The sequence below is a fragment of the Barbus barbus genome (genome assembly GCF_936440315.1).
Source record: "Barbus barbus genome assembly, chromosome: 25".
Lineage (NCBI taxonomy): Eukaryota > Metazoa > Chordata > Actinopteri > Cypriniformes > Cyprinidae > Barbus > Barbus barbus.
In genome coordinates, this window is record NC_136753.1 from 25065203 (window position 1) to 25079263 (window position 14061).

At 37.2% G+C, this 14061-nt stretch overlaps 1 protein-coding gene across 1 annotated transcript in view; it reads right to left on the reverse strand.

The window, feature by feature from the left end:
* magi3b (membrane associated guanylate kinase, WW and PDZ domain containing 3b) overlaps nucleotides 1–14061 on the reverse strand; it is a 111836-nt gene that overhangs the window by 17291 nt on the left and 80484 nt on the right. The window contains exons 4-6 of the mRNA XM_079376742.1: nucleotides 9685–9891; nucleotides 3525–3711; nucleotides 759–838 (exon numbers count right to left, since the gene is read on the reverse strand). Of these exons, the coding sequence (XP_079232868.1) occupies nucleotides 759–838; nucleotides 3525–3711; nucleotides 9685–9891 (474 nt within the window). The remainder of the gene's footprint in view (nucleotides 1–758; nucleotides 839–3524; nucleotides 3712–9684; nucleotides 9892–14061) is intronic.

Below are 14061 nucleotides of genomic sequence, written 5' to 3' on the forward strand. Positions count from 1 at the left end.
TGCAAAAATATATATACAGTTTTTGCTGTAAAAAAAAAAAAACATGAAACATTATACATGAACTTTAGAAAAAAATAATATAAATAAATATAAAAACTAATAAATAAATGACCACTTTTCAACATTTCGGAAAGGATATCATTTAAATTATAATAAAATTATTTCATTTTCATTTTCATATTTTCATTTTATTTTGTGAAATAAAATAAAATACAATAAAATAATTTCTTTCTGGATTTTCATACACATATTTTGTTGCTTGGTATTAATATAAAAACAAATAAATATATTTTTGTATGAGAGTGCAAAAGATGTCATGTTTACCAAACAGGCAGTGTAAGCTGCTGTGTGTGCATGTGTGTATTCCCTCTGCTGTACATTATGCCCAAATGAACTAATGAGGAGAAAAAAAGAGCTGTTCACACATCAGAGGGCTTCACACACACACACACACACACTTACACAAACAGAAAAGTACTGTGCACCAGTGAGCATATAGCACAGGACTTTAAAACTCCCTTAAAAGAGCAGCTACATTTTGTTAGACATCATGTGTGCTCGTGTGTATATTACAGAGTGAAAAGGCAAGAGGAAGTGAATGCATTCAGATGAGGTTATGCAATCATGCTCTCTGCGGCTTGTGAATGTGGAAGGGTACACACATCTGATTGAATGCAATTGAACATCTATTTGCCTATGCATGTAGCTGTCATACATGTTTACGGCTTCTTGTATAAATGCGTAATGCAAAGATTCACCTCCATCCTCACACTTTTCAGGGGGCTTGGCTTTTTTGACCAGACGAGGGTCCAACCACGTAGTCGATTTTGTGTTGTGGCTATAAAATAAAAAGAGCTGTATTTAGACAATTTCACACGAGATTTTGGGCTACATAACACCCCAAGATATCATCATTTTGCTAGACTTTTGTTTTGTTCTTCTTTCATTAAAATAAACTAGACCGCTACTTTCATCTAATGAATCTTAATGAACTGATTAATCGCAAGCAGTTTGACTGAACATGTTCATTCATTATAATGAATTGATTCATTAGTTGATTAATTCATTGTCTTTGCTTTTTGTCATTTCTTTTATTATTTACGTCTATTTTTGACATTGCATTAACCTCCGTTTGAGGCTATGGAGGACCAAACCTGCATAAATTAAATATGAATAAATGAATGAATGAATAAATAAATAAATATATTAATGAATAAATAGATAAATAAATGTGATAATAGGGAAATAAATAAATGAATAAACGACTTGATAAAATAAATATGATTAATTTGTAATAAAATAAAATGTATATAAATATATATTACATTTATTAAAATTAATATTTTTATATTAAATATTTTCTGCTTTTAGACATTTATACATTTTTCCCACATGTATTTATTTTTAGATTTATTTATTTATTTATTTTTACTTTTCCGTGTGTAACATGGAAATGAGGAAGGTGGTCCTTGTGTAGCTTCAGTGCATCATTGGTTGAGAGCTCACGCGTCGCATCGTCAGGCCAGCTAAGCGATAGAGATGAGAGTTTTCAAAGAAAATAGCGGCAAGTAGTAATTCGTTGTCCCGTTTGCTACGGGATGTGGCAGATCAGCTGGAGAGTTGTAAGTTATTTTCACAGAACGTTATTCGCATTAGTGCCGAAATATTTCAAATATTTTCCAGAAATAAAAACAGGAAGCTGAAGCTACTTATGTGATCTCCCACAGCATCGTCGACATCGAGTCTGGAACTTCAGACCCTAGGGTGATGACACCCAGTTATTAGACTAGAAACCAACCATCCACTGGGTGTCTGACTCTGGGTGTCATCACCCTAGGGTCTGATGTCGATGGTTCCAGACTTCAGTGTCAGCTTCCTGTTTTTATTTCTGGAAAATATTTTAAATATTTTAAAAAAAATAAAAGTTAATTTTTTTTTTAAAAATGTATAAATGTCTAAAAGCAGAAAATAAATTAAGGGGGAAAAAATATTTTATTACAAATTAATCATATTTATTTTATCAAGTCGTTTATTCATTTATTTATTTTCCTATTATCACATTTATTTATCTATTTATTAATTAATATATTTATTTATTCATTCCTTCATTTATTCATATTTAATATATGCAGGTTTGGTCCTCCATATGAGGCCTGCTGATTTAGACTAATGCAATGCAACAAAGAAAATTATTATAAAGTCTTGGCAGGTCAAAGAGGGTGAGATTTTCAATGGCCTGTAGTTATGAGTCTTATAAACTGAACTGGAAAATGTTTGGAACCTCTGAAATATTTATTATTGTGACCCCAAATGCACACACACACACAAACAGAACTTTGACTCTGTTCTTTAAAGAGCATCTAGGCCACGCTGTGAGCTATATTTATTATTTCGTTCTGACAGCTCTGCTCTTTTAAAAGCAACACTAGTTTTTCAGAGTGGGAAAAACATCAGATATCAGCAAGATGGGAGAGAAAGTGATAAAGCATGCCGTTTGTGAAAATAGAAATTGGAATACTATGATGATGGAGTTTGAGATTTGACCTGAATAGAATCAGACGGCAGCTCTATGGAGGGGAAAATGTGCTGCCTGCTAACAAATATTGCTGCCTATAAAAGGAAATATTGGAGAACAAATTTAAAGCCAGTAAATAAAACCGTTGTATAAATATACAATTTGCATATAATGTCTTTGCATACAACTTCTGCATCAAAATATTACTTTAAGAACCTCCAGCAATAAAAAATGAAAACACTCCACAGGAATACTACAGTGGCATAATAAATGCAAAAACAAAACACAAAAACAAACACAACAATATCCTGCGGTATTGTGAATAGTGCATCAAATCCCACATGACATTCAGTGGTATGAAAACAATAATAATAACAAAAACAATATTCTGTGATATACAGTGTGTCAAATCAGATGGCGTTAAGTAATGTGACAACAACAAACCATCATCAAGACTTAAAGGTATACATTCAGTTCAAAAGGTACTGTATAAAGTCATGGGTTCAAAGTAACCAAAAAGATGTCTGTAATGGATAATATTAATGTTAAGCATTATTTACAGAATTTACAAATAGATTTTATAAATAATATAAAATATAATTTACGCTATTTTTATCAAAATTATTACTGAAAGTCAACCTCTGCCACAGCTCTGTAATCTCATGATAAAATATGTCCATGTGCATGATTAAACACAAATAGTAGCCTATCTTGTAACAGAAAGTGATGCAACAAGTCTTATTTGTAAGTCGCTTTGGACAAAAGAATCTGCTAAATGACAAAAGTAAAGTAAGTAAAGTAAAATATGCACATGTAATAACTGAAATTACAGTGATATCTTTAAACTGCACTTTTTTTTATATGAAATGCACTTTTCTCTGCTAATACATCCATATTCCCAATGCTATGAACAGGACTTATTTATGAACCAGAAGGTGATGTGAAATTTATGAGTACAGCAGCAGTTAGTAAAGTCTAAATCTCTCCTCTGACGGCCACACACACTTACTCTATGAAGTAGACCATGCCCGTCTCCGTGTAGGCCATTTCCCAGTTGTATGGCAGGGGCTCCAGGCTTTCATCTCTGGCTAAAGAGCTCCAGGTGCGGACTTCCAGTGTCCCACTGCCACCTGTGCTGCCTCCACCACTGGACTGAGTGTAGCTGGGCACAGCTTTCCTCCACTCCTCTGTCCTCTCTGCAGAAGGAAAGAAGATAAAAAACAATGCAAAATTAACGCAGGAGAAAGATTAGCATGTCAAAGTAGGATGGTGTGCAAGCAAGATCTTTTCCTGTTTCAGGTTCATAGCGGAAAAAGTATAAATAGCCACAACTGAATGACATCAATATTATTATTATCACAAATGAATGCTGCATAAACATTTTGTAATTTTTTTTTAGTTTTGCATCATAATTCTCTATAGCATACACTGTATAATATATAAACGTGACCCTCTTGCTACTACTATACAGAAAATCTCAATTTGATTTTTACATTGTCAAAAATTGTTGGAAAATGATTTTATTCGGCCAGCGATATATCAAACACTGGGTATATAGTGCATCCTTCCTACCTATGTAAAGCAATATATACTATATAGCAAATTGTGGCTATGTAATCATTTATATAATCACAAAATGTAAACTTGTCACACAGCTCTATATATAAAGTTGGATATGTATTATATAAAACTTTAACCGCATGCATGCAATATACTATAACAAATCCCAACAGCCTGATTTTTTTTTTTTTGGCGCAAAATGTTACTATTATCGCCTGCCTCTTTACATAAAGTTGTATATATATATATATATATAAGTATTTCCCAATTTATCCTCACACATACAATATACTCGTGCAAGGTGATATATAATCCCAGGTGCTTGATTGTTTATATTGTCGCAAAATGTAAAATGTATTATTGTACAGCACTATATGTAAAATTGGATATATATTAAATCGAGCTTTATCCACAATAATCAGAATACTCACATGAAGCAAAAACATACTATATAGCAAATGTCAACTGTCAGATTTATTTCGTATTTATTTTGTCTTTTTTATAAAGTTGGATATATAAATATGTCCAATTTTATCCACACACAAACAGTATATTTGCCTGGGTGAAATATACTATATAGCAAATCTCAAATGCCTGATCGCTTGTTGCAAAATGTAAACTATATTTTCGCCCAGCTCTAATATGCTATATGCGACTAAGGCATGAAGATATTAAGATATTATAAATATTAACATCAAGCTTTTCTGTAAAGCTGCTTTGAAACAATGTGTATTGTGAAAATCCCTATACAAGTACATTTTGACTTGGGTATTATAGCATGCAACAGGATTTGAGGTGTCTTATCAAACATCTGAAGGATATCAGAGACTGAATCAGACAATTTTAAGATGCATCAGAACATTGAAACCTGAGGAGCTGGAATGCAGAGAGGCCTCAAAGCTGTAACAGGACAATGCCACAAATCGGATTCCTGGCTCCTAACTAGGAAGCCTCTTTCACCAAACAGCTTGCAACACTGAGACAAAAGAACACTTATTGATAATTCCAATTCAAGACTGTCAAATTTGTTGCAAGTAATCAAGACTGATGATCACATGTAAGCCTGTGATAGAAGATAACTCTCTCTTGGGCGGGTCTCCACACATAGAAGACAGACCAAACCAAAATTCCTTTGAACATGTCTTCGTTCACCATAGAACTATACAAAGACTTTCTTTTTCATATGCAAATCACCCTAAAAGGACATTTCTATGCAGAACCCCATATTATGTTGTACCCACATATCATGTTTTAATCAAATAATATGTGTCTTTTAAATCATTATTGAATAGCTGAAGGATTCAAATGCATGTTTGATATGTATGAGTTTGAAAATCCATGCTTTAAATGTTTCTTCCAATCAATTCTTTGTCAAATGTATCATGGTCTTGTTATAAGAAATCGATGTTAAAAGTATACTTTGCAAGAGCCTGTAAAGCTCGAACCTCTGACTGAACCGATAACAAGTTGATTTATGATTTGGTGGAGATACAAAGCAACTCCCCAAGCAAGGACAGTATCTAATTGGTCAAGACATCCAGATGGGACGGTCTGAAAGCCGAGTTTAAAAGCTCAAGACAGCATCTTTTATTTCTCTTTGGCTCTTACTTACTCTTTTCCAAAACTCTTTGTTTTGCCACCGCGTGCTGCTCATTGAGCGTGCTCTGGCCCACATGCCAGCTGCTACCGCGATGGAAAGAAACCCAACCTAGTCTCGTTACATCCTTTTATTCTTTTACTTTAGTTTCTTTTCTTTCCGTGGAGTTTCGTGTTCTAATGTAAGTTTGCTACAAAGTCCAGCTCCGACTGCACTCGCTTCAAACTTCGACCAGACCAACTCCGCATCCTCAGCCAATGCCCAAGACCTCACTTCAAAGACTACTGAACTCTCAACCCATCAGACACGTCGGGGAACCCCCTGTCTGCAACGACGACACAACCCCGTTACACAGGCAAAGCAAGCAAGTACACCTCCAGATTCCAACTGAACCAGGTGCAGTTAATATAAATTTTAGCCTCATTGAGAAACTCAAAGCGAGGGTTAAATAAGTGATTGATGGTTGTTCAGGTCTATGCAATTGAACATATTGCTGTAAACTTGGGATTTCACATTTTCATTCTCTTAAACTCATCCTTTCCTCACTTTCTCTCTTTCTGCAACGTGTGAATGTGTGAATGCTTGTGTTCATGTGTTAGGTTAGTTTATGTCTTAGGTTTATATAAATAAAATCTGATTTATATTGAAAGAGAAGTATCTTGTGCTTTCTGCTCACAAGTTAATGTCTTAATCTGCCGATTTTGTTACTGTGCTATTTAATAGTGTTTTCACTATATTTTGGATTTTAATATCCAGTGCAGAGTTTGTCATACGGCTCGTTCAGTGAATCGCCGTAACACTGATTCTGTTCAAATCCCTATAAAATCATAAATGATTCCCTTTGAGCTAAATTAAACTATTGCTTTAAATTACATATTAATATTACTTGTATTATGCTTAGACATAATTAATTAATAAAACAGCAAGTTCTAATCTGATGAATTCTGTGTGGAAACATCATCTGAATTTTTGAGTAAATGTTCATAATTTAATGCAGTAATTTGACTACAGTTAAATAAAAAGGCTACAGCATTGTACTTTGTTTCCGCAACAATGCAGCACAGAAAGAAATGCCCGTGGTAACAGCAGCTGTCTGTGTTTTTATGTAACAGCAGTAAGTATGCGTGTGCATGCATGATAACTAATTCGCTGCCATTTTCCCTCTCTTTAAACACACTTGAAGTGGCAGAAGCCTTTAAAGCAAATATGACACTATTATGTGGCAAGGACACTTCCCATTAAACGTCTCTTTTAACATGAGCCGAGGGATTACTTACTTCAGCGAATATTCAACAACTATTCCCTCTCCACTGGCTTTTGCCAAGGCTGGGAGGGAAGACCTCATCTTTCCCAGTAGTCAAACATGACTATACAAACACAACAGCTTTTAATTAATACCAATACATTGCAGGAAACAACAACCAAGAGTCTTTTTTGAAGCGTTTACGTTCAAGAAGGCTATAAGAAGGCAACCAGAAGGATTAAACAAGGGTACTGTGGAGGTACCATGGTTTTAAAGTGAAATATAATAGTACATACATACATACATACATACATACATATATATATGTATATGTATATGTATATACACAGTGCCCACTACTCCAGGGTCAGTTTCTCCAGTGCCTGCTTCTCCAGGGCCAGTCCCTCATGTACCTATGCTTCCCGAGTGCCCCCAGGAATCCGCGCTATCTGAGCGCCGACAAGAGTCTGCGCCTTGCAAATGCCATCCAATGCCTGCTCCTCGCAAGTGCCCTCAAGTGTCCGCGCCTCCAGAGCGCCCTCAAGTGTCCGCTCCCCCAGAGGGGAACTTCCCCGAGAACATTTTTTTGGGGGGCCATATACCCTCTGCCTGTGTGGCCGGGCCTAGAGCCAAGGCCACGGAACACCTTGATCCGCCTTGGCCGCCCGAAAAAATAAGGCCATGGCTCCCCGAGTCCCCGGATCCGCCATGGCCGTCCAAGCTCCCAGACCCGCCATGGCCGTCTAAGCTCCCAGATCCGCCATGGCTTTCCAAGCTCCCAGTGCCGCCATGGTCTCCCGAGTCTCCTGTCCCACCATGGCTTCTGGAATCCCCTGATCCGCCCTGGAGGCTTCCCGTGTCTCCTCCCTGTCCTGGCTCTGCTCCAGCCTCCAGGGCACCCGCCTCCTCCCCTATGTGTATGTTATGGCGCGGGACGCACTTTCCGGGACGGGGGCGATATGTGTCACGTGTCGTTTCCTTTTAGTTCTGTTTTGCCCTTATTTGGTATTTCCTGTTCTTGTTTCCAGTCATTAGTTAATCATTGTTTAGTCCTTTCACCTGTTTTGTCTTAATCATCTTGTTTGCTCATTAGCTCATTATTACAAAAATAGCATTACCATGATACTGGTCCAAAATTTACATTTCACTACAACAATTATTAAATAAATAAATTGATAAATAAATTAAATTGTTAATAAATTGTAAAATTACCATATATAACATACATTAGTACACATCAAATATAATGAATATATATATATATATATATATATATATATATATATATATATATACACACACACACATATATATATATTGTGTACTAATGCATTGCACTGTATGCATATGCACACTATATTTAACTTTAATCTCAGACACACACACACACACACACACATATATATATTTGAACACCACAAAATTACCATGTTACTTTCTGTTCGTGAAACTCAAGGCCTAAAAGTTTAAATCAGTTTATCATTCTTTATCAAGTTACATCTATATCACACACAGCCTACACACAAACAGATACACCTAATGTAAGTATAATATAGGAACATTACATAAGACATGCATAATTTAAGATGAAAAATACAACAGATGTAAGCTTGGTTCCTCCTGGGGATTCTAGAGGCTTATACTGCCTAAAGTCAAAAGCAAGGGTTAAAAGTTAAAGCCCCGTAAACATCTAAACAGCTCATTTATGTTTAAAGCTGATCGACACTAGGGTCATGGACATGAATCCTCCACGCATTAAGCAAGCCATTATGGAGCAATGTGACTCGCTTGCCAAACGCTACTCTGAAGTACTGCAGTATACAAATAGAGCATAAATTTCAGGCCTCGAGCCTTGAAAGCAGAACTGCTGATCTCAAAAGGATTATAAGGTTATTCTGTGAACTAATGAGAGCATGTGAGCACGGGGTTTGGCTCTTTTTTAAGCAAAGCTTGCCTCTCGGTGCTGATTTCTCCTTGAGTAGAGGACGGGGTTCTTCTCTGAGAGATCATGTAAGGCCTCAGACTGATCATTTGCACATGAGTGAAGCAGACTGCAGGTTAAAGCCTCAAGCACACAGCGATTTTGGCAAAGATTTGCTGTCTGAGACAAATTTCAGGAATATTAAAGACTTCTTTCTTGTGGGGCAATATCAGCAGCCTTTGATCACTTCATTTGACATGCTCCCCGACGGCCAATTAATTGGCTTTGCAATGAATCTTAACCTCCAAATGTCTGACAGTTGCAAAAATTTTGCAGTTCTGCAGTATGACTACTAATAAAGAACTGACAGGAGCACAGCAGATGAAGTAAAATTACCATTTTTTTATTAAATTATTTAAATATAAATAGTAGATGAAAAGCTTAAACTTAAAAAATAAATAAAAATGAAAAATGTTGATTTGGCAGCTATCTGAAATAAATACATTTAAGTCGAATTACTAAAATGACTAAAACTAAAACTGAAATAAAAAATAAACTAAAGCTAAATAGGAAAGAAAATGACTAAACAACAGGAAAATTCCTCAAATTTAAAGTGAAATTAAAATAAAAGCGGAAAATGAAAATAAAGCTAACTCAAAATATGAATAAATACTATAATAGTATATAAATAATACTAAAACTAAAAACAAGTCCCAAGATACATATTTCAAGTTAAAAAAAAATGTAATGACCCACACAGTCTCGGTCAACATGGATGGGAATTTTTAGAATGCATTTGTTCACATTTTGGTTGCCAAAAACACACAAATTAAAGTCTGTCCACTGACCTGGGATGCCGTTTGGGAGCTGTGGCCGTTCCTCATCCTCTTCTTCCTCAGGGACCACACTGTCCTTGCGGTCCATCTTGCTGACGGAGGTTGTTCGCTTTCGTTGGACTTCGGTGCCATAGTCCTCCTCAAACAAAACCTGGTCGACCAGGTCAGGTTGAACCAAGTTGGGCTCTGCAGGAGGTTTGGGAGTGCCATAGAAGTTACCTGAGAAAAATTAAGAGTGCCTTGTTTAAAGACAAAAAAAACTCTTTTGATTCGTGAAACCTTTGAATAAATCATAAAAGTAGATACTTTGAAACTATAGAGCTGTGCTTCAACATTTTTGCTACATTAGCTTTGATTTAACAATTCACAAACCTCTACAGTTTGATGAAACAGCTGATTCTGGAACATTGAGACAGGAGCTGGCTGCAAATTTCTCTCTTTATCGCTACCTTCACTTTCTTCCTCAGTCCCAGCTTTCTCAAAAACAGAGATCTAGGTGTCGACTATCCGATATGCAGTGTGAAATGTTATACTCTTTCCATTCTGTGGTGCCTTGGAAGTAATTACACTCACCACTGGATTCAGTAATGAAACTTTTCCAACTATCTTCTCATGCAAAAATCAGTTCATTAATATGCATCAGAAACAATGGTACAGCCAATCAGTGGAGCAGCATAATGTATTCAAATGAATTTCTAATTTGGTGGTACATGTCAATGTGTGTGTATGTGTGTGTGTTTGTATGGGTTGAAGGGTTATGCTTCATTATTCCCCCTTGATGTAAGACTAAAGAACCCACTTTCAGTATGATTAGATTCAACCAATGGAAAGACATTTTTCAAATCAAGCGTTCAACCTTCACCAATAAGCAGATTAATTTAAATTATCCAAATTTGTTGTTTTGTTTGTTCGCTCCCTTCATCCTGAAAATAAATACACTGCCCCTAGACATCATTAACATCTGTGTATGAAAAAAACAGCTTTTTAAGGTCACATATTCATCTTTTGCCAATATAAAATATAATCCTTGTAATCAGCAGTGCCGTATCTACCATTGAGGACACCGAGGTCATGTCCTCGGTATTTTTTCCCGAAATTTCAAATTAGTCAATCCAGCAGTGATGATCAATGCCAAACACAGAACCCGGTCCGTGTCCGAATCCATATATGTCGTCTGTATTTTCTCCCAATTAAATTCACATTCTCCGTCTAATCTCTCAGGTGAAATCTCCGCCTCTATCTGTCTTTGCAGGCAGCGGCACTTGACGTCACGTTACCTAGGCTACAGATTCAGAGAGGCGGGAAAGCCGTATGTTTTTTCACGTAAGCTAGTACATCGATCGTAGTGTGGTCTTGAGCGAAATGCAGACATGAAGAGGAACTTGCATCAAACTAAATTAAGTTTTAAAAAGCCAACAACAGAAGGGCAGGGAAAGAGTAGGAGAGAAGGTGCGCCTGTGTGTGTCAGTGGCAGACTGTTCAGCACTGTCAAACGCTAAGTTTCATTTGTCATTAGAATCCACTGATCTATAATAGAGAACTGGATAGTTCATGACGTCATAAAAGTGAAGCCACCGCACCGGTGTGTGTGTGTGTGTGGGGGGGGGGGGGGGTTACAAAAAATGACCTCGGTATTTGAAAAATCCTGGCTATGGCCCTGGTAATCAGTTGAAAGATTAATCCTCTCCTTTTTAGATTGTAAATTCTAAAGAGTTTAATTAGCAAATAGAAACTGAAACCGTGTGGGAATAGGCTTTTTCACAAGCAATTAACTACTGTTGACAACTTCGCTCACCTCTCATGAATATGCAGTGATGAATATTCACTCCATCCATCTCTGTCTCTCTTCATTATACAAATGAGATCTCCTGCTATCCAGTGTCACAGTGTAGGGAAACCTTTTGTGCTGCTACCATGACATTTGTAACACATTTTGTGCATCATCATGCAAAAACACCATGTTTCTAAAACTGTAGTCTCACGGAGAAAGATGTTTGAACATCTGCATAAATTCCAGTCCAGTTTGCAGCTTATTCTTGCAAAGAGCTGCACAATTAGACGGGAAGAGACGCTTGAACATTTAACCCAACTAACCACAGTTTGACCTTGTTGATGTGCCATAAAGAGGCAAATAAACCTACAAAGCAGCACAACTGTTTTCAACACTGATGAAAATAAGAAATGTTTCTTGTGTAACAAGTCTGCATATTAGAATGATTTCTGAAGGATCATGTGACACTAAATACTGGCGTAATGATGCTGAAAATACAGCTTTGCCATCACAGGAATAAATTACATTTTCAAATGTAGCCTATTGATTGATTGATTGATTGATTGATACTTTATCGATCCCCAAGGGGAAATTCAGGTATCCAGTAGCAACATTAAAACAAACAACAAAACATTAAAAAAGATTACAGAGGTAATAAAGATACTGTAAAGATGATATAAGTCTAGGGCAAAGATAAAAATGTATAGATGGCATGGGACATAAAAGACGGCGGTGCTCTCCAATCCTGTGTCCATCAGTCTAGAAAATCCATTAGCAACAGTCCAGTCCAAGCCCTACTCACAGGGAAGAGTTGAAAAGCTGTGTAGCCTGAGGGACAAACGACTTCCTCAGTCTATCTGTAGAGCAGGCCAGGGACAACAGCCTGTCACTGAAGGAGCTCCTCTGCCTGGAGATGGTTTGGTGCAGAGGGTGGTGGGTATTGTCCAGAATGGACAATATCTTTCCGAGGATCTTTTTCTCAACTACAGATGGCAGGGTGTCCAGTTCAGCACCAACTACTGATCCAGCCTTCCTCACCAGTTTGTCCAACCGCGTAGCATCCCTCCTCTTAATGCTGCCTCCCCAATACACCACCGCATAGAAGAGAACGCTGGCGATGACAGTTTGATAGAACATCTGCAGCAGCTCCTGGCAGATATTAAAGGACCCCAGCCTCCTCAAAAAGTAGAGTCGGCTCTGTCCCTTCCTATAGAGGGCGTCCGTGTTTGGGGACCAGTCCAGTCTGTCGTCTAGCTCCAAATATCTGTATGTCCGGACCATCTCTACACAGACAGCCTCAATGGACACAGGCTGCAGATGGGGTCTAGGCCTACGGAAGTCGACCACCATTTCCTTGGTCTTGGTGGTCTTGAGCTGCAGACTGTTAGACCTGCACCATGCCACAAAGTCCCCGATCAGGCTCCTGTATTCTTCTTCCTGTCCATTCCTTATACACCCAACAATGGCCATGTCATCAAAGAACTTCTGCATGTGACACCAGTCCAAGTTGTATTTAAAATCAGAGGTGTACAAGGTGAACAGACCCGGAGAGAGCACTGTTCCCTGTGGGGCTCCTGTGCTGCTAAACACAGTCTGAGATGTGCAGTCCCTCAGCCGGACTAAATTGTTATCACATTTCATAATATTACTGATTTACTGTATTTTTGATCAAATAAATGCAGCCTTGGTGAGCATAGGAGACTTTCCATACTAGAAGAGTTGCAACATACTGTAATGTTACTCGACTTACAACTTCGAATAGTGTACTGAACAACTTCTCTTCACCAACAATGAGATGAACACACGCTTTATTATATACAACATGGTTTGTAATAAATTCTAGGTAAGTGCTTGGCTAATTAGAGCCGTTGCATGATGCTGTAACCCTGATTAATCACCACATATGCACTCAGCTAACCATAACCGAATCAGAAGGTATGATCTGCACTCAGTATCAGAGCAGATCTACAGCGTCTTCTGTCACCAGTAATCTGCAGAGAGCTGCATAACCCCGCCACAAGGGAAACGTTGTCCTAGCGTTCTCTTAACGTTGTCCAAATATTTTGGTGCACAAAGCGCAGCTATAACATTAAATTAGATCAAATGATGGAATGTGGAGAGATTGCAGAGATTTATGGGCTTTACACAACATAAGAAGTCAACAAAATGGCACTATTCAGCAAATTATCTTACAAAAATGTGCATTTGCGGGGAATTTCTAAAAATTGCCAAGAAATGTCATATTTCTCTCCATAACACTAAGGAAAAATAAATATACTAAAATGTGTCTGAAATACTAAGTATACTACAAATACATTTACATATTTATGTACTTAATAACACCTTGCAATTGTACTTTTAGTATATTAAACTGGCATATTTATATCTACTAAATTGGATCAACTAATTTTGTACTTAGTGCACTTTAATTGTGCAGAAGTAATGCTGAAGTCCAACTAAAGATATACTGAAGATATTTGATTGTGCTAAAGTGGACCTATTGCAAGTATACTTCAGGTACACTTTAAAAATCTTGCATTTCAACACTGATATTATTCAAAGATCATACAATCCACATCAACATGTGACATTAACGGGGGCAGTCGTGGCCTAATGGA